Source organism: Lipotes vexillifer, unplaced genomic scaffold, assembly GCF_000442215.2.
Source record: "Lipotes vexillifer unplaced genomic scaffold, Lipotes_vexillifer_v1.1 scaffold1491, whole genome shotgun sequence".
Lineage (NCBI taxonomy): Eukaryota > Metazoa > Chordata > Mammalia > Artiodactyla > Lipotidae > Lipotes > Lipotes vexillifer.
Window position 1 is genome coordinate 281,616 of NW_006771679.1, and position 20,818 is coordinate 302,433.

General features: G+C 38.2%; 1 protein-coding gene across 3 annotated transcripts in view; it reads left to right on the forward strand.

Annotated features, from left to right (window-relative positions):
- Positions 1 to 16,836, forward strand: part of KLF5 (KLF transcription factor 5) — a 28,828-nt gene extending 11,992 nt beyond the window's left edge. For 2 of the 3 annotated variants that reach the window (XM_007447096.1, XM_007447094.1), the window contains 3 exons: positions 2,106 to 2,979; positions 3,972 to 4,031; positions 15,022 to 16,836. In XM_007447096.1, the coding sequence (XP_007447158.1) occupies positions 2,118 to 2,979; positions 3,972 to 4,031; positions 15,022 to 15,200 (1,101 nt within the window). In that variant the 5' untranslated portion in view covers positions 2,106 to 2,117 and the 3' untranslated portion in view covers positions 15,201 to 16,836. The remainder of the gene's footprint in view (positions 1 to 2,105; positions 2,980 to 3,971; positions 4,032 to 15,021) is intronic. The other variant, XM_007447095.1, reaches the window with a different exon arrangement.
- Positions 16,837 to 20,818: the final 3,982 nt, after the last annotated feature.

Sequence of the window (20,818 nt, forward strand, 5' to 3'; positions counted from 1 at the left end):
CTGGTGCGCACACGCACCTTAGTTGTTTTTCTTCCACTCGTGGGATGAAACCTCGTACCTCACGCCCTACTTTGCTTCGATTCCGCGTGTCCTCTTAATCCCGCCTCCTGCTGCTGCCCCGGCCTTGGACTCCCCCCCTACACACCCCCGCCCCACGCCGTCCCGGGTTCAGTGGAAACGCAAATCGGGGTGCTGTAGGGAGGCCCCTCGGGGTGCTGGTTTCATATCCCTTGGTGCAACCTGCTTTAGACGCTATCGTAGGGCTGCCTTTGGGAAACGGGAGTTGGGAAAGGTAAGGTGGTGTTGGAGCGCTTATTTTTCCTTAAAAAGAAAGACAAAGAAAGACCGGGGGTTGTTGGTTTCTTCATGTGCGTGTAAATTTCCTCTTGGAGCCTCGATGAAAGCTGGCAGTTGGCTTTTACACTTGCCCGGCAGCCGAATTAGAGCAACCGCCTGTTTCTTTCGCCCACGCAGGGAGTCATATAGCCCAGAAAAAACTTCCCGGGACTTTTAGCCTGTCCCAAGGAAAAAAAAAAAAAAAAAAAAAATTGGAAACATACCCACATGCAAACAGCTGGAAGAGCTAAAATCAGAAACCACTAACCACCATGGGAGCGAAGTGCACGAAAGGGTTTAGTTCGGTTTATTTCAAGACGCCTCATTTAATAGCCCCTTGGTACACTGTGTATTTGCTACCCAGCTTCTGCTCCGGGAGGTCTGCTGAGTGTCGCAGTGCTGTGAAAGGGCAGTGGCATTTGTCAGAGAAGTGACTCACAAGACCAGAGCGTTAATTTTTATTTTTAAATCGTGTCTATGCGGGAGACACGGTCTATATCCACATCGAATGATTCGGGGTCTGATTTGAAACACTTGAACTTAAGTAGTAGCAGAAAATGACTGTATTATTCACTGGTTAGGATACCGTGGTTGATCGTTCTATGAGCATCTAGTTTGGGGTGTTTTGTGTGTGTTTGTGTTTTTTTTCCTGTTGAAATTTCCTTTCAGTGTAAAAAATTGTAGTTTATGTTGTACCAGGAAAGACGATAGCTGGAAAAGACGGAGGAGACCAGTTACAAGCTGGGTTGTGTCCTAAAAAAAAAAAAAAATCACCATTTTAAAATGATTTGGTTATTTGTCAGTTTGTTGCTTAGAAGACACAAGAGGATAAGGTTGAGCTTTTTACAGAGTGAGGGGGAATGTAGCATTGGCCCACTGAGGAGCACACGATAAATCTTTGGCTGATGACTGTGCTGGCGACAGGCAGCCTCTCCCCACCCACGGGCCCCTTAGCACCACTCTACCAAGGGAATGGTTTTCCCCTAGGTAATTAAAGATCTGTTTTAGATAGGGATATGAATAGGAACATTTCATTATCATATTAACCAATTACAGAATCTGCTGATTAAAATCAACATTTAGATCAAATGGTGAAGGGTGAAGTTAGTTTGTTCTTTCAGTGGATACTGTGTTTTGCTCAAGACATTGTATTTAAGTTTCCACTGAACTATAAAATGGAAAAGGCACTGAAATAGCCAAGGAATATGTTTTATATTAAATATTTTAGCAATATCAACCCAAGCAAAAAAAAAGAGAGAGAGAGAGAAACTTTGCAATATTATGGTTAAGGTTTGCTGGGTTTTTTTTTTTTCTTGCTGTTTTAAACACTGAATTTACCTGTATGACATGAACAGAATCAAGGTAATTTGGCCATATTACAATACTGTATTTCAGCTGCAAACTTAAATGTAATGGGGCAGGGAACCCTGCTTGTACGTGAGTGATGATAAAGTATATTTTATTATTGCATCAGAAAGGAATATTTTTTGTTTGCTTCCTTTTTCTTCTTGGTTTGTCTCTTTCACTTTTTATCTGGGGTTGATTGGGGGCTATTTTACCAAATACTTGTTAAACACAGTTTTGTAAGTTTTTGGTGAACCATTTTGTTACACAATTGACAAACCAGATATGTTTATAAGCAATACTTAGGAGTTTGCCTTAGTACTTTTCATAAGGATTGTTGGGGGGAATTTTTAGTAAGCACAGTTTGTCCTTCCTGAGATGATGAATTGGGTGGATTATACATGTTTGTATCTCTTCTTTTTTAGACAAGATGTGAAATGGAGAAGTATCTGACACCTCAGCTTCCTCCAGTTTCTATAATTCCAGAGCATAAAAAGTATAGACGAGACAGTGCCTCAGTCGTAGACCAGTTCTTCACTGACAGTGAAGGGTTACCTTACAGTATCAACATGAACGTCTTCCTCCCCGACATCACTCACCTGAGAACTGGCCTCTACAAATCCCAGAGACCGTGCGTAACACACATCAAGACAGAACCTGTTACCATTTTCAGCCACCAGAGTGAAACGACAGCCCCTCCTCCGGCCCCGACCCAGGCCCTCCCTGAGTTCACCAGTATATTCAGCTCCCACCAGACCGCAGCTCCAGAGGTGAACAATATTTTCATCAAACAAGAACTTCCTACACCAGACCTTCATCTTTCTGTCCCTCCCCAGCAGGGCCACCTGTACCAGCTCCTGAATACACCGGATCTAGATATGACCAGTTCTACAAACCAGACAGCAGTGATGGACACTCTTAATGTTTCAGTGTCGGCCGCCATGGCGGGTCTTAACACTCACACCTCTGCCGTCCCGCAGACTGCCATGAAGCAATTCCAGAGCATGCCCCCTTGCACATACCCCATGCCAAGTCAGTTTCTTTCCCAGCAGGCCACTTACTTCCCCCCGTCACCACCAAGCTCAGAGCCTGGAAGTCCAGATAGACAAGCAGAGATGCTCCAGAATTTAACCCCACCTCCATCCTATGCTGCTACAATTGCTTCTAAACTGGCAATTCATAATCCAAATTTACCTGCCACCCTGCCAGTTACTTCGCAAAACATCCAGCCTGTCAGATACAATAGAAGGAGTAACCCCGATTTGGAGAAACGACGCATCCACTACTGCGATTATCCGGGTATGTGATCCTACCTGGTTGAAGCGTCGATATGTGTATTTAGTGTGTGTTTGTGTGTGCCTTTTTACACAGGAGAGTAGTGCTTGACAATAAAAAAAAAAAAAGTTCACCTACTCTGTTCTTGTCGCATCCCAGTCTCTGTGCCTTACCCAAGTTTGTAACCATTTAGTTACCTAGTGTTTATGTGATGTGTTAAAAAGTCTGGAATATTTGGAAAAAAAGGTTACTTTGGACTTTTTCCTCTTTAGTATTATATATCTTAGAGTCTTGCTACATTTTCTTTGTTTACCGTAGCAATCTAAATTGGAGTTCTTAATTCTACATTAAGTACTCTGAAAAGGGATTACTTAAGTAAGGTAGGGGAAAATAAGGGCTGGGAATGAAGAGTAGGTTTTGCTACAAGACAGAACTATCTACAGAATAGATTTCAAGGTTGGTTCTGATAGCGTGTGAACATATGCTCATTCTTGAATGAGATACGTGGCCCAAAATGTAAACTGATGACGGTTATGAATATATCTATAAGTTGCTGGCATAAGCTAGCTTATGATTAATACAGGGTATAATTTATTATACATGATATGGCATGACATCCTAAATGAAAAAACAAGAAATGTGGGAGTACAGAAAATTGCAGTCATCCTGGATCATGGTTTAACATTGTCAGCTCTAGAGCCATTAAAATTTTTTAAATAACTGAAGTATGTGCTACTAGTATAAAGCACCTACTGGTATAAGCACAAATTTCCCATTTGTAGCTTGGCTTGATTGCCTGCTCTCTTTCTGCTAAAGTGATACATAAAGCAAATCACATTATACCTTTAATCAGGTAGTAGGGGAGTATGCTTTAAGACATCTCTGAAAATTGAAGTTTCAAATACGTCCGTGTGTGAGAGATTTCTTCTTTAAAGCCAGATTTTAAACACCAAGGCATCAAGTGTAAGGATTGCGAAAGGATCTCCAGAATGACACGCTGTTCTTCTTTATTTTAGGCTGCACAAAAGTTTATACAAAATCTTCTCATTTAAAAGCTCATCTGAGGACTCATACTGGTATGTTAATTTTCTTGTTAATTCTGTGAGTTTTGTAAACAGTATTAAGTGGTATTCATCCTTTAAAAGCCAACACGTGGTTTGATCTCTTCTTTCTTCTGTCAACTTTTACTTTTTTAATGGCCTACCTTTTCAGCACTGGCTTGGCTCAAAATTCAGTTCAGGGAAAAAGTTTGGTTCCAGAAAGGCTGACGTTCCCTCACTAAGGCCTTGCCCTGTCACCTCACATAGAATTAATTGCTCGCAAACATAAACAACGAAGTTTACTAATGGATTTTAAAACTTTAATGGCACTGCTATTCCTATCTTGAAGGAAAAAATGTAACTCATTTTCTCCCTCCGCAACAAATCAGTTGGCTTCTATAAAACTATATCAAACACTAAAACCTTTTCTATTTAGCATGTAAAGCATAACTGCTGAATACATTATCTTTAGTTTCACCTTAACCTAAAATATCTGCGTTTAGCATGTTCTCCGTGCTTGGTGAAAGGTAGGGTCGAAACTGCAGAGTATTAAAATCGGGCAAAACTGGGGTCGTGGTTTAAAAGTCACTCTACATCCTACCCCAGCCCGTATTTTATACATCGGAGAGACTTTATCTTTGTTCTAGCTTATATCTCATCCGTGTTTAACATGTTTAGCCCCTATAATTTTGTGAATACATATCTTGTCAGATCTATACAATCATTTAAAAATGCTTTTTCATTTTAAAACTTTACATCAGAACTCATTTGAGGACGAAACTAGGTGGCAAGCTGTAAAAGCCTCCAAGTACCCAAAGTATTTGCAAATATATGGTGGTTACTGTTCGTGATTTTCTTAAAAGGATAGCCCTAAAGGGAGGAACCTATACAAAGTGATGTTCTGTTTTTTTTTTTTCTCTCAGTAAATGCAGCTTTAACCTAAAGTTCAGAGAATAAGTTTGCTAATAAAAGCAATGACCTAGCAAAATGTTTTATTCCATCATTGCTATGGAAACCAAAGTATTCAACAGTTCCTTTGAATGGGTTGTTGGATTAGTCTGAGGACTTGAATCTCCCCAGGCTGGATGTTACTATGGAAATTGAGTTTTGATAAATGAAACAGTTATCTCTTAACTGCTGCATTAAAAAGTAAAAGCCTTTGAACAAAGGTCAGTGCTGAGATCGAGCTCTAAGAGGAATATGGCTGCAGACGTTTTGTATGCACCTTAGGAAGTATTACTTGATATTGCAGTGATAAACACTACTTCTGCAAATCTGAATAGTGTTGGCGGCAACGTGGCAGATTCCAGGGCTTTCTGAGCACTTGCTTTTAAAGAAAAGACATCTCATGTATTTATCAGTGAAACCAATGGGTTAATCCGGCCCAGAGTTTTTAGATAGAGACAGATTGATCACGTAAAAGGAAAGATCTTACCTCAGCAGCCCAAAGTAGAAGTTATATTTATAGTTAAACAAACAGCCATTAAGCATATAAACTCAATCTGAAGTTTTCAGAATACATATGACAAGGCCATGAAAACATTCCCTATAGAAATACTAAACTACCCTTTGTGTGTTATATATTAAGGAAACATTGAAAATGGGTTTCTACTTGAATTTTGATTAAGGAGAAGAGGAAATAACTTCAAAACTTCTGAACGATTGTTTTATTTTCCTTTGAAAGTCCTTGAAACAGGAGATAGAAAGGAGAGAACACGTTTCTCCTGAGGTTAAAGTCTCCTAATAAAAGAGGAGGGCGATACTATATAACGATGTAATCAACTGCTTATTGCAGGGATGTAGTCAGAGCATATCTAAATGGCCTTGCAACCCCTGTCAGGGTTTAGTGCTCTGAATGCTTATACCTAGGATTCTGGAACTTGACCTGCTGGCAGAGAAATTCAATAGTGGGCTGTCTTAACAATGCTCGTACTTAAAAAAAAAAAAACAAAAAAAACAACAACTAAAAAGAAGATGTAGGCCTAGTTTGGGTCCCATGCATCGACTTTTTCACCAGATCATAAATGTGTGGCCATCGACATCTGATGAGTGAGACCCTGTAATCCAGTTTAATAAAGTTTTGTTTGATAGCCTTTCAGATGCCTTGGGGAGGGTTTGTAGCAGACTTGTTCATCTGGCTAAACCCGTTCTTGGGTAATCATAGAGCATTGAGGTTGTTTTCTCCTCATTTCTAGTTTCTAGACAATGCCTTTGAAAATTACCTGTGCTCTCTCATTGCATCCTCCCCTCCCTGCCTGTTGTTTTTTAATGAATGTATCTGAAGCCAGCGAAGTCTTTTTTCTTCTTCTTCTTCCTTTAAAGGCCCAGGTATTTCTAAGTAACTGCTCTCATGTATTAGATTTTTGTTTTCTTTCTGTCTCCCGCCTACCCCCTGCCCACCACCCCTGACAATTTGTTAGGGGACTTTAAAAACAATTTATATGGGAAGGTCGATCTTGTTTTTGATATCAAAAATTAAAAAATGACTTTTGAAATGATTGCCATTTTGCAGGCAGAATGTGAAGGACCCTAGGATTTCTTTGGAATATAATTGTGATTGCTTTAAAATGTCAAGTTACCTTATGTTTTAAAAACGATTTAAGCAGTTAAAACAGCCTATGCCTGAGTTCTATTTAATTGCATATTCTGGATTTTTAGATTGCAAATGCTTCTTGACTTAAAAATTGAACATAAGGAAATAGTCCTTCCAAAACAAGACCTTTTTAAAAAAATTTGGGATGAAAGAGTAGAAAATAATCAGTTTCTTGAACCAGAAGTCTCATAGCATTCAAGTTTTTCTAAGTTTATACACTTCGATTTCTTTATTCAGAAAGAATATGCAAATAATAAAAAGTTCTATATATGGGTAGACAGAATACCTGAAACGGATGTTTCCTCTTTTCTAGGAAAAAAACTATTTCACTTAAAAACATGCTACATCTTTATATACATGTGGTACCATACTTATAAGCCTATACGGGTATCCATAAATGTGTGTAGGGGTGTTTGTTTGTTATTTGTAGTGTGTGTATATACATGTCATGCCTCTGGTTAGAAATAATTATGGCTGCTTCTAGGCAACAGTGTCGAGAAGTGTATATTTCCAAATAAAATTATTTGCACTCTTAACAGCATTTAAATTCGAACATTCTACTGAAATTTGTGTAAGCCTCATGATGTGTACAAGGGGCTTTACCCATTGCCATCATTTGAAAGCTGCTCCCAAGCACCTTTTTAAAAAAGAGATTCACATACCATTCTGCCCTTACAAGTCAAGGTGACTGTTAAACTGATTCATAAATCAAAAAGAATATTCTGCTGCAACCAGCAGTATAGTTGTTTCTGCTCATACATCTTACTGTCTTTAATTTCGTAGTGAAGATTTTAAAAACTTCTGAGCACAGGCTTGGGGCCAAAATACAGGAAAAAGTTAAGACTATATATAACAAAGAAAAATTTGCAAGAAATTGAAAACATTTCTCATCATCTGATACTGGTTTCTTGGTATGCCTAAGAGTACTGTAAGTTAAAATGCTGCTTTTACATTGAGTGTGGAAATTTCTTTGAAAATTGTGTTTACACATAAGTAAAAAGTACTTACTTTCCAAAGAAAGAGTTCTGAAAAAGTAAATAGTGAACTCTGAATACAGATGTTTGAAATCTGTGTAGTTGTAGTTACATGTATGGCTGTGCACAACCCTAGAGTATATACTAAAGCAGTTGGGGAAAGCGGGTATGGTAACATTTTAAGGTCGTTTGTCAGCTGTCTGGAGCCGGGCAGAAAACGAGCATCTGTGCAGAGTCTGAGCAGCACACGCACTGGGCTCCAGTATCCCTCAGACCCAGACTCTGCACGGGCTGCTACGTGGGGACTAAATGACCCCAGAACGCCTTGCCATGGGTTGACAAGAAAAGGACCATTGGAAACACCCCACAGAAGAAAATGGAAACATAAATAACATAACAACACAAAATGGACTGTGGGTGAAGCACTATCCTGTTAGAATCTCACAGTTTGCTGTGTTTGGGATTCCTTGTTTAAGAAAGAATTTCACAGTAAGCCTTGCAAAGATTTTGAGCCCAAGCCTACTTGTAAAGAGACTAAATTCCTACGTTCTGCCTTACTCGCTCTGTAGAACACTTTCTTTTCTAATGACATTTATATTAAGATGTTACCATGTATACTTTAAAATACAGAATCTCTGCTAGAGATTTATTACTAAGCATTGATTTTAGTTTCAGTTTGGGTACTAAAAAATCCTTAGGTATAAATTCCTGTCTAGTTCCTTGCTCTACACTTACTATCCATTAAATATATTAGGTATGGATTTTCATTTTAAAATACTGACCATGTTGTTAATAAAGGTATTTTGATTTGTAGCACTTCCCCACAAATAGAAAACATTCATAATGTTCTGAGCATGAGTTACTCCTTTTGTGGAACTGTGGGAAGTGGTAAAACACTTAAAAAATATAGGAGGGACGTTATTTCTTTAGAAGATGATTTAGAGCTAAAATCAGCATATGATTGTGTATATGGCCTTAGTGGAGATCATGCAATTTGGATCTAGAGATCAATATTGCTTAAATGTGTAACCTGTGTTGTCTGTAGAGGTGAAGAAGTTTTGCAGAATGAAATTATTTAGTGCTTAGTGATTTTTTTGAGTCTATATTTGAAAACTATGCAGGAAAAAGTATCACATTTAGCCTGTGTTATATGTTACTAGTTAAACATTCTTAAATTATTTTTGTTTTCAGCTTTGAAATTTATTTTCTATATTGACAATTTCAAGTTAATGTAAAAAAATAAATAAATAATGGCTTAAAGAGATTCTCTGGTTCAGACCCCTGGAAAGGTATTTATGAGCGTGAAAGCTTAGAAACAATTTCTTTTTAATGACTCACTGGGAAGATTAAACTTTGCTTCTGGGACTTGTTCTTTCATCCGAAAAACATTTACATAGGAAATTGATTAAACGTTATTTTGAGATGATAAAGCTTATGGAAGGTTAAGAAGTATAATTTGATTAAGTATACGTTTTTGGCTGATCTTGTGGAGGATCCAAAGAGAATCTCTTCTTCCTTTTGTTTTTATAAATTAGTGGGAGAAGGTGGTTCATAGATGGATTAAATAGAATTGCTGAAGTTGAGACAGAAACAGTTAGCTGCGAAGGTAGTGAGAATGTAGTTTTTTTTAAAGTAATGGTTTAATCACCAAAGGTTTTTACTTTGGCAGATATTTTTAGCTCTATAGAATGTAATAGTTGTTGACTTGATGAGCTACTGTCTTTTCAGGTGAAAGATTAGAAACAAAGTAATGTCCTACTTCAGTAAGTGTCTCTATAGCAGCATTCCTATTCTGTCAGCCTGTATTATTTATATTCAAGGATCTTTAACAACTCTGATTAAGGGTGAGTTACTGTTTTAGAAGTACACCATAGGTAGCGTTCATTAAAAAACATCGGGGCAAAAGAAAATACTTTTGACTACTTTATAAATATAAACCTTTAAGAGTTGGGAAGAATCTGCAGGCCAAGGTAACCACGTTAAGTGCAAATTAAAGGAAAGGATATCTAGTACTCATTCAGTGCTAGAAAAATGAAAACATAGAATTTTTCTGGTTTGGTTAAAAAGGAGAAGGTAAAATATTTCACCAAGACTTTGCTTTTTTTAAAAAAAATTCGGTTTGGGCTCTTATTACAAGAAGGTGAATCTGAATGTTGTCTTTTTGTCAGGAGACTCAGGAATTGGTATTTCATTAACACTATCAATGATGGAGGGTGTTTTTGTCCAGAACCCCTAGGAGAAGTAGCAGAGAGGAGCTTAGGTGCCTAGAGATTGGTCCTGCTGGGCTAGAGATATCCTGTCACCCAGGATATCACACCCACCCCTGTCCCCTTCAGGTGTGGCAGCTCCCTGGCTGCCTTTGGCCAGCACTAGGGACTCCACAACTGCTTGGTTTTCACCAAATCCAGTCCAGTTCTGGAAAAGAAAGCTCATTTTCATAGTTGATTTATCCTTGGAAAACTTCAGGATGGATAATCAACTGATTCTGAACATGTCCTTCTGAAGAGGCTAAAAGTACGGTTCTCGCCTAAATGTACCTTTAATCAGATTACACTCAGTGGTCCTCAGCAAAACAGAACCAGGCAAAGCCCTGCTGCAGGTGGGTTCGTAGAAAAAAAAGACACATGGTGGCCTCACACTAGATGCTTTCCTGTCTCATACCTTCCCTCCTTTTCGTGAATGAAAATTCCCAAGTTGGTCAGCCTTGGGCCAAACGTGATTAACCAAAGGTGCATGAGGAAAAGTGAGGCAACAGAAGACGGTCTCTGCCTTTGAGGAACTTTCACGGCTAGTTAAGGAGGCAAAATACAGCAATTTGAAGCCTTCATTCAGCAATATCTGTGCCAGTGTAAATCAGTCATTTAAATCACATCTAAGTGATGATGGGGATATAGAGAAGTGGAATGATTTCTCTTGGACTGTTCAGAGGTTTTCTAGAAGGAATCAGGTGAGTCTGATTTTAAAGATACACACACAGGGAGAAAGAAGGGAATTTCTTAATATATCCTTTTAATTAGCCTCCTTAAAGTGAGTACATTATTGACAGGGATACTATATCTAGTAAACATTAGGTGCATTTTGCAAATACTGGCAATACAGATCTTTGAAATGAACTGCCTACCCTTCTGTTGCCAGGTGTAGGAGATGTTCTGCAATGACCTTTAATAAAAAGATTTTTAATGGAAAATTACTGACATAGATATATAGAAATATGAATTAATTAGCCCAAATCGTCTTGCTTTATCTGTTTTTTAAGATACCTAACATTTCCCTATGAGTTTATTTAATCTTGGATTAAAGCTTCTTTTTTTATCCTTTTATTAGAATGTATACTGTTTCAGCTCTAAATTCCTTAAGTCGCTAATGATGGGAAAAGATCTGATTATTCTTGAATTGCATGAAAATATTTTCCTCCTGAAATAAGAGCTCATCTTGAGCATCAAGGACTCAAATTCTAAGAATTAAGCTTAAGTATTGACTATCGAAATAATTTTATTCCACTTTAACAGTCAGAATAGAATATGGGTGTTAAGCTCTTTGAGGCCAGGGATCAAGTCTTATTCGTTGTGTTTTGCAAGTCACTTGGTACAGGTTACACTCATCAGTACAGGTTATACATTGACTTTAATTTTGATGATTTTGGGCCTCTGTCAAACGTAATTGATTGGATTTATTTTTTAGCCATCAGGAAGGAAACCAGGTACACAAATTTGCTGTAACAAAAACGTTACCTAAAATAACTATTGTAAGATAAATATTGCCATCTGTGATATTTTTCTTTTGTTAGAAGAATCTGTGTAGAACATTCTAGGGAAAGGCCTTGGTGTTAGTCTATTGAGTATGTTCAGCAGAGCAGAGAAACTTTTCCCATTCTATTGTGGTAGATTCAAAAGTCATAATCTATTCAACAGAAGAGAAAACATCGCTAAAGACTTTTCAAATACTTTACAGACATGTTCTGCTAACCCACTGAAGTTCCTTTAGCCTGGGGTAAAAGAGAGCCATCATTAGGTGATATTTGGGGATTGTCAGTCCCAGCATAGAACAGCTCTCAGGACTCCACAGGTCCTGAAAAGCAGGTCTCCGCCCAGCCAGGGATGGCTCAGTCGGGTTGTGTCCTGTGCTTCAGACTGTCTGCGATTTCAGGCCTGCTCTCAGTGCATTAAGCTAGTCATTAACTGACCTTCACAGGTGGCTTCAGAATCTTTAAATAGAGGTGAACAGTATCTTTGTGTTCCTTAAATCATTCATATAGAGCGTGTATCAGTGTTTGCTAATGGAGGATGTAGGCAGGACATTGAGGAAAAGTGGCAGGCCAGGCTTCTGAACGTGGAGCTCATCATTTTGCTTCTGACGCCTGGAGGTGTTGTGAGGATAAATGAGATACAAGTACCTGAGTTGGGAGTATGTGCTCAGTGTCTGCTTCTGCCTGCTCCCTTCTACTGGTAATGTTTTTGCTTAACATTAATTGACTTAATCAGTATGGACCCATATGTATGTGTAACTTAACAATTTTTTAAAAGATCAGGGATTTCTAGTAAAATAATCCTAGTAATTTAAAAAGAGAATGAGAAAGTACATACTTTATTTGAGATAATTGAAGCTTGTTTTACATGCTGTACAAATTTGTCACTTTTTTTTTTCTTTTTGCCTTTGGAAAGTTTCACATTAATAGCATGAGAACTTAAAAATACAGTTGATGTTGAAAGAGCTTAACTAAATATTTTAAATTGGTGGTATTGGAAAGAGATTCTGTAAAAATCCAATTAAACTTTTGAAAGCTCTATCTTGTTGAAATAACTTAAAGGAAGTTAGTTTGGTTTCCCAGAAGTACTATGCATAGTGCTTCTGGCTGAGGAAGAAAGGCCTGAATCTGCTATTTGGCCAGAAATTGGGTACCAGTTTCCTCTACAATGTTTTACTTGAGCCGTGTTGACACTTGAACAAATCCCGTAGAAACTGCCTCAAGTGGGGAATAGTTGTCCTTGCTTTTATGGTGAAGCCCTGGCCCCATAACTAACGTCCAGACAGTGGTAGTATTCTTGGCTGAATAATCTATAGATACATATAAATTGAGAGCAAAACCCCAAATGTTTTAGGAATTTTCATGGCTACCGTTTTTCAACCAATCAGTAAAGTAAACTTTTAAAAATACTGATGCAGTTTATTGCTTCCTAGCCAGTAAAAATAGTGAACAAAAAGAGTCTAGTGTCCCTTGTTTCTTAAATAAACTTTGAAAATTCAGTTCTCTTGCCATTTAATTATTCAATTCAAAAGACTAGAATGACTTCTTTTAAAATTGGGGCACTTTAGGAATTTTTTTCCTTGCCTCAGACATCAGAAATAACTTTCTCTTCCCATTAAATGACAGTAAAATATTTAACCAACATGTTTGTTTTTGTGATTTATTTTTCACAGGGAACAAAAACAAACACTTGTGTGCAAAAGGTTAATTTTTTCTGTATGATTTACATCGACGAGAGTGATAGCTACATTTACAACTGGCATTAAGACGTTTCTATGTATTAAACAGATTACATGTGAATATAAGTGAAAGAAAAGTGGTTTATTTCTTGTTACTCAAAAGGTTTAAGTATATTAGCTTAAATTCTTTGAGTTTACTCTGAGGGGGAAAAAAAACACTTCAGGTATTGAGGTGTGCATTTTTTTTTAATGGAACAGTAGGAACCTAAAAGGGACTTAAAAACACAAAAAACATCTGTGTCTTGGCTCAGAGGCAGAGGAGAGGAGAGGCGAAGGGTGGCTAAGGGGTGCACACCACAGGTGTGGAAAGGAAATCTCCTGGGAAGTAACTGGTACAAAATTCAGAGGGCTGCTCTGGCCCTTCCATCTTTGTCCTTAATGGGATTTTGTTCAGGTGTCAAGAGTGGTTATCAGGACAGCAAAAATACATTAACCACGAGCTGTGGAAATCTCAGTTGATGTGAACAATGTCTTTTAAAATTTGGACTCAGTTGAGTAATCTTACAACTTCCTGAATATGATCCTGCTAAATCAGGCAGAAAGGTAGTTGGATTTCATTGTGGTACTGAGTAACCAGTGTTCAAAGCACCTCTTCCCTTGCAGAAGAAAATGTTTTAAGGAATTTAGGAGTTTGGCTACTCAGAGTTTTAAAATGCTATCCATATAAAACTCAGCAGTAAGCCAGCAGTACTTTAATATGTAGATTGACTTCACAAACTCTCATCTTAAACAAATTCATGGAAAATCATAACAAAATAAAGCAAAAATATAGGAACTACTAGTGAATGCTCAGCGAGAAGTTCTTAGGTTTGGGGATTTATTTAGAGGAATACATGATCTTAATTAAATAGGATTAATCAGTTCTAAAACTGGGAGTTACGACTGCCTTATAAATAGCAAGTAGTTTTTTTCCCAAAAGTGACATTAATTTTATTTGCATATCAAAAATATGCAATGATGCAGGGTAATTGCATGAAGTCAGAAGCTGGTCTGGAGTGAAGGGTAGCAAAGGCCTTTGCCAGACCATCTGGGAGTTTCTTTGGGTGCCACTATAGGCAGAATCCTTTTGGGCTGCCAATATTGAGTAGTTTTGAAAGATGAGCAACCAGCAAACTTTAGACAACATTTAGAAAAATACAGATTGCAGGGGGTAGGGCAGCGACTCAGATATCAATTCACCATTTAAGTGAAGAGAGCTGTGAAAGAACAGGAAGATTGAATTAGAGGCTTTTCTATGTTATACATACAAGCTTCATGAGGTCAGGCATTTTTGTTTTATCCTAATCATTCAGGACGGTGCCTGGCATATAATATGCATTTGGCACGTCGTTGATGGAGTGAGTGAATTTTGCTTTTTGGCTCAATGCATTGCAGAGGAAAATTAAATGCATTTATCAGCGAGTGTTAGAATTGTTGTGGCTGTTTCATGACCCTTCACCAAAGTGAAGTTATCGGTACCAGACGTTCTGATCTGGTTGAGGAATTATTAAATAGCAAATGCATAAAGCCTTAGCACCATTCAACTTTACTCTTTTTCTAGCTTTGGTTTGTTTCAGTCTGAAAAATGGGAAGGTGTGTACGTATGTGTACTGGAGTGAATTTCAAAGAGCCAGTGCCCAGTAGTCCATTTTGGAAAGCCATGTGTTCAAGCAAACTGGCTTACGTGCTGGACGTTTCAGTGTGGCTAATTCAGAAACTTTTAGGACCACTTTGCTGAAGTAAAGGATTTCAGTTGTGGTCCATTAAGTTTATAGTATTGATGAGCAGAATACTTTTTCTCTCTGTAATTAAGTGCTCTTCTGCAAAACAGTGACTCTCTGCGCTAGATGACTCGAGGGGTTTTTAGTTCATCAAGGAATTTGCACACTTCCCTCCTCGGAGCATGAGTTTAAGAGAAACGCCTTAGCAGGCAGTACTGCCTGTGTCCGTGTTCCGAGTCACCCCTTCACCTCCTCCTCTTGGTCCCTTGGCGCAGGTGAGAAGCCGTACAAGTGCACCTGGGAAGGCTGCGACTGGAGGTTCGCGCGCTCGGACGAGCTGACCCGACACTACCGCAAGCACACGGGGGCCAAGCCCTTCCAGTGCGGCGTGTGCAACCGCAGCTTCTCCCGCTCGGACCACCTGGCCCTGCATATGAAGAGGCACCAGAACTGAGCTGCCGCCGCCGCCCGCGTATCGCCTGCCGCCGCTCCTCCGCTCGCTTGGCAAAATTCTAAACTACAAACTTAACTATATAGAGAAAGATGAAAACGAAAACAAAAGACTGGAAATGTATATTTTGTATATTTGAGAAAACAGGGAATACATTGTATTAATACCAAAGTGTTTGGTCCTTTTCAGAATCTGGAATGCTTGCTGTAACCTGGCTTCACCCAGGCAGATGCCAATCATCTCAGACAGGCAGCCTCATCTCAGTGCGGATCGGGCGTGCAGGGTGTGTTTGCAGTGTTCTTCCCAAAGCACCACCGTTTAATGTGACAGTGTTTAGTAAACAAGTCAGTTGGCAGGCACAGGAAGTCGGCTGGATTGTGTGTCAAGATTTTACTTGACATCAGAGGAGTTTTTTTCAATACTAGGTAATTCTCTAGAGGTGCGCAGCATACCTGGCAATTCCAAATAGCCATTGAACAAACGTGTTTTTTTTTTTAAATATGAGTTGCCTATATTTGCTCTTCGAAATTTTGTAAATATGCAAATCAGCTTTATAGGTTTATTACACATTTTCTAAGATTGTTTTGGGGAAAAATCATAAATAATTCTTTTGAAAATAACCATGAATACATTGACAGTTAGAACCTGTGGTAAGATACCTTTTAAAACCTTACCAAATTCATTTCTCTAGGGGGAAGAGAGAATAATCATTCAGATGAACTTCAAAAGCAGATTTCATGCACTGATTAAAATCAGATTGTTTATTTTAAATATGAGCGACATTTTGTATGAATTGTGAACTTGAGCTAAAAAACAGTTAACAATATTCAAAAATTAAACCTCTTACAATAAGCTGAACAGTATCATTTTTTAAAAAGATGGACTTATGTAGTTTTCACATGGCAATGTTGAGTTTATGATGTAGTTTTCGTATATGGAAACATGGAATTTATGATGCAGGTTTCATATATCGAGATGTTTGCTCGTGCAGTACAGTTGGTTAAATGCCAGTTTATGTCGACTTTGCATGTAATATACAGTGAGACACAGTAATTTTACCTAAATTACAGTGCAGTTTAGTTAATCTATTGTTAATACTGACTCAGTGTCTGCCTTTAATTATAAATGACATGTTGAAAACTTAAGGAAGTAAGTGCTACACATATGCAATATAAAATAGTAATGTGACACTGATGCTGTCAACCAAAGGGCAGAATGAATAAGCAAAATGCCAAAAGCGGTCTTAATTGAAATGAAAATTTAATTTTGTTTTTAAAATATTGTTTATCTTTATTTATTTTGTGGTAATATAGTAAATTTTTTAGAAAATTTTCATAACTTGATAAATTATAGTTTTGTTTGTTAGAAAAGTTGCTCTTAAAAACGTGTAAATAGATGACAAACGGTGTAAATATTTTGTAAGAGGCTTCAAAATGTTTATACGTGGAAACATACCTACATGGAAAGCATAAGTTGGTTGCTGTTTTGCTTCTTTTTCCCTCTTATTTTTGTATTGTGGTCATTTCCTATGCAAATAATGGAGCAAACAGCTGTATAGTTGTAGAATTTTTTGAGAGAATGAGATGTTTATATATATAAATGACAAATTTTTTTGGAAAATAAAAAGTGCCTAAAAGATTCATGTTGTGCCTTCCTTCTTCCCCTACCATAGCAAAAACAATGAACAAATTCCTTTCTCATAGCTATATGAAAGGGTCTGTTTTATGTGGGCAGTTAATAAAAACACAATTCCCACTTTGAACCAGTATCTACTTTTGATTAAGACAAAAGAGAGGAATTTGTTTTTACAATATCGGAGGTATAAAGGGAGGCATACTTCATGAATGCTGATTTCTTTAGCCCCCCCCCCTCTGGTCATTACACAGACATATATTGACTTTACCTTTTCAAGATCATTAGTTGAAGACACTGTGGAGCTAACTTGTATATATCCTAGTTTTGTCAGAGGTAAACAAAACAAGAATTGGGGTTTTAACTTTTTTTTTCCTTTTTAAAAGAGAAAGAGAGGGAATTTCCAGGTGGTCCAGTGGTTAGGACTCCACCCTTCCATGCAGGGGCCCCGGTTGGGGCCTGGGTTCGATCACTGGTTGGGAAACTAAAGTCCCGCAAACTGAACGGTATGGCCAAAAAAAAGAAAAAAGAACACTGAGATGATTTTAACCACTAGCAACAGTACACCTTGGTTTCTAATGCCATCTCCAATAAAAAGAGCCAAGAGTTGCTCCTAGGAGAGAAATGGCTGATTCTGGGACTAGGGTAGGAAGCATACAAGGATGCCTGGAGCATCTTACAGCAATGAGAAGTAAGCAATTAAAAAAAAATTCCAGGACTTCTCTGGTGGTCCAGTGGGTAAGACTCTGTACTCCCAATGCAGGGGGCCTGGGTTTGATCCCTGGTCAGGGAACGAGATCCCCCGTGCTGCAACTAAGAGTCCGCATGCTGCAACTAAGACCCGGCACAGCCTAAATAAATGTTAAAAAAAAAATTCCTACAGTGATGCTGGAATGTCAGAGCAACAATATAAAATAGGATTGGATTATAACCCAAAGTATAAAATACCCGTGAGTCCATGCTAATATAAATGAGTGAAAATATAGGAAAGAGGTCTGCAGAAGAGTTCCAAAGAGTTTTTGTAGATCCTCCGCCCTCAGAGATAGAACATAAGTCCCCGCTCGCTTTAAGTGCAGGTTGCACAAAGTGACATTATTCCAAAGAGTACAATATGGCCAGGAGGGGAGGTAGGATCACTTTACACTTACAGAAGCCTGCCAGACACCCTCAGCAGGTGATCAAGGCCCTCGTCAACAGCGTAAGTCATGTTCATAGTATATACTCTTGGTTTGATGTTACGAAAATGGAACTTTGCCTTGTGGTCTTCCTCCTAAAAACACATAAGCCCAGTCTAATGGTGAGAAAGACATTGGACATCCCAGTTGAGGGACATCATACAAAATATCCAACCAGTAGTCAAAACTCCAAGTTATGAGAAACAAAAATGTGAGAAGCTGTCACAGCCAAGAGAAGCCTAAGGAGACGTGACCAAGTGTAATGTAAACGAAATGGGATTCTGGAACAGAGAAAGGACATTAGGGGAAAACTGAGGCCATCTGAGTAAAGTATGGAATAGAGGAAACTGGGCGTGGGGTATACGGGAACTCTATTATCTTTGTAGTAGTTTGATAAATCTAAAGCTTCTAAATCTAAAGTTTAGAGCATCTTTATTCCTGTCCTGCCCCTAGCAATTATACTCCAATAAAGATGTTAAAATAGATAAAGTTTAGAGCAGAAGTTAGAGTGAAAGTTTAGAGTAAAGGAAAAGAATCAGTATCACTATTATGTATTTTCAATAAGTGGGAAAATCCCTGATGGGAAAATAAAGTGAAATTGCAGTTAATAATTTGGCATCGTAAGTTTATTCAGCCTCTCTCATTATTGGACCCCTCATTCTTCCCTGTCATTCTAGTAACAGCTAGCTCAAGAATACCACACATCCGTTCCCTAGGCAGAACCTCATTTTCTCATGGGTGAAAAACATAATTTCTTTGGCTTAAATTTATTTCTAGACATTGAGATAGAAAGTGAGGCTACCAGGTTTCTGAAGCAAAGACAGCTCTATGTCTAATGACAAATAAGAGGTGGGTCAGTATTCAGCTGATAATTGTAAGAATTAAGTTTTCTTGTGCGTAGAAACCTTCACTCTTGCTTTGGTTCCCGGCACTTAATTGTATTCAGCTCCCTAACACTTCAATACCATTTTACTCCAGATTACAGAGCACAGCTATTTCTAGTCTGTCTCCCTTTCTTTATTCTCCTTTTCTCCCTTTTGTAGGCTGCCCTTTCTCCTCTCTTGCCAGCTACCTGTTCACGTCCTTGTCTGCCACAGCTCAGTTCAGATCCCCAGTGGAACTTCTTTTGCATTTGGAGACATTATGACACTTCAGCATTTGAATATTTTCCAACTTCTCCCATATATGTTTTTCCTCCTCAGATTGTCAGCTCCTTGGAAGAAACACCACTTCTCAGATTGCCTTTGTATTCCTGCTCTTTTTGATTGATAAAGCAGATAACTTTACTGTGCTGTGTGAATTGGCTTAAGCCCTGCAGGGGTTGGATCCCTCTGATGTTCACCAGATTTCCCCTTCATGTTGCCCTGTTGATACAGCATTGGTGCTGGATTCTTGATAAGGTGTGTAACTGAAACTGTGATTATAAGGTGAGCAAGCAGATAATACCTTGTGAATTTTCAAACATTGTGAGTGAACTTTCAAAGGGGAAATTATTTTAGACAATTTCAAAGCTGCAAGCAGTTTATTTGCTGATCATTAGCATATCCATTAAATAAATATCTGCATTCAAACATAGTCTGGCCAGTCTTTTGGTAAACAAGCTACCCCGTCTAGACAAAAACTGATGACACCAGCTTCCAATTAGCCAGAACACAATGATGTGATTTGACGTCATTAGTAATGCTCTGAGTTTTAACTACCTTCAGTTAGATTTTTATTCTCCCTTCCACTCCTTGCCCAAGTTATCTTATTTTCTGTTTTGCTTCATTTTGTTGTTTCATTCTTACGTTGCAGCTTGTGTTAAGTGCATCACTTCATGGCATCCAATTAGAGAATCCTTAGATAAGCAAGACTTGGCCTGCCTACATAAAAATGTTCTTTAAAATCTAGCTAGATTCCTTTTCCTATCTGCAACTAAGCCCACCAGAGCTCTTTGGATTAACTCATGGGCCATAACATAACAAAACAGGGCTTTATTCCCCATCACTAAATCTGGTCTCTACTTTGAAGTTAACCAAATTCCATCTTTAGTTAGATTCTTTATTGCAGTCTTAAACTAATCAATAGGAGACCACCACCACCACCCCCTTTTTTTTTACTCATACCAGAGTTATCGGTGACAAAACCTGGCAATTACTTCCTACTTATTTTACAATGACTATTAAGAAAAAAAAAGCATAATAAATCACATGAGAGCTATGTGTGATTAGAAGAGTTTGCTACATGAAAACTCAGAATTTCCCTTTTTCTTTGTAAACCAGCAATCTTTATTTCACCTATCACTCTCAGTGCCTCCCACCCCCATGAAAGCATTTGGGGATATAGAAATGGTAATATTCTTGAACATGAATGTAAAAGCTTAATGCTATTTGGCAACCAAAGACATTTGAATGATGATATATTTGAAAGGAATTGAGTGGGAAACTAAGAAGCTCATACAGACACGTCTAGGGAAAAAGTGGTAGATTACATGCGTCTAATTTTGCAGCCTCCTAAAGCCCCACTAAAATGAAGAGCCTTTTCCCTTCAAGGCATAAAGCTATGAGGCAAAAAGGAAAATAGAAGTACCAACAAGCTTGTGGGAACCAGGAAAAGCTAGATAGAAGGAGCAACAAGCTGGGCAGAACTGAAAAAGCTAAATCTGAAAGTAGTCGTGGAGAAAACTAGGAATAAACCTAATTCTAATCCCCACGAAAATCCCAAAAGATCTCAGGAATTTGTAGACTCAAGGACTTCTAAAAGTAGAGCCAAAATACAATTGTTAACAGTTTGTCTAAGAAGTTGTTAATTACCTAGTCCACCCCCCCTCCCCCC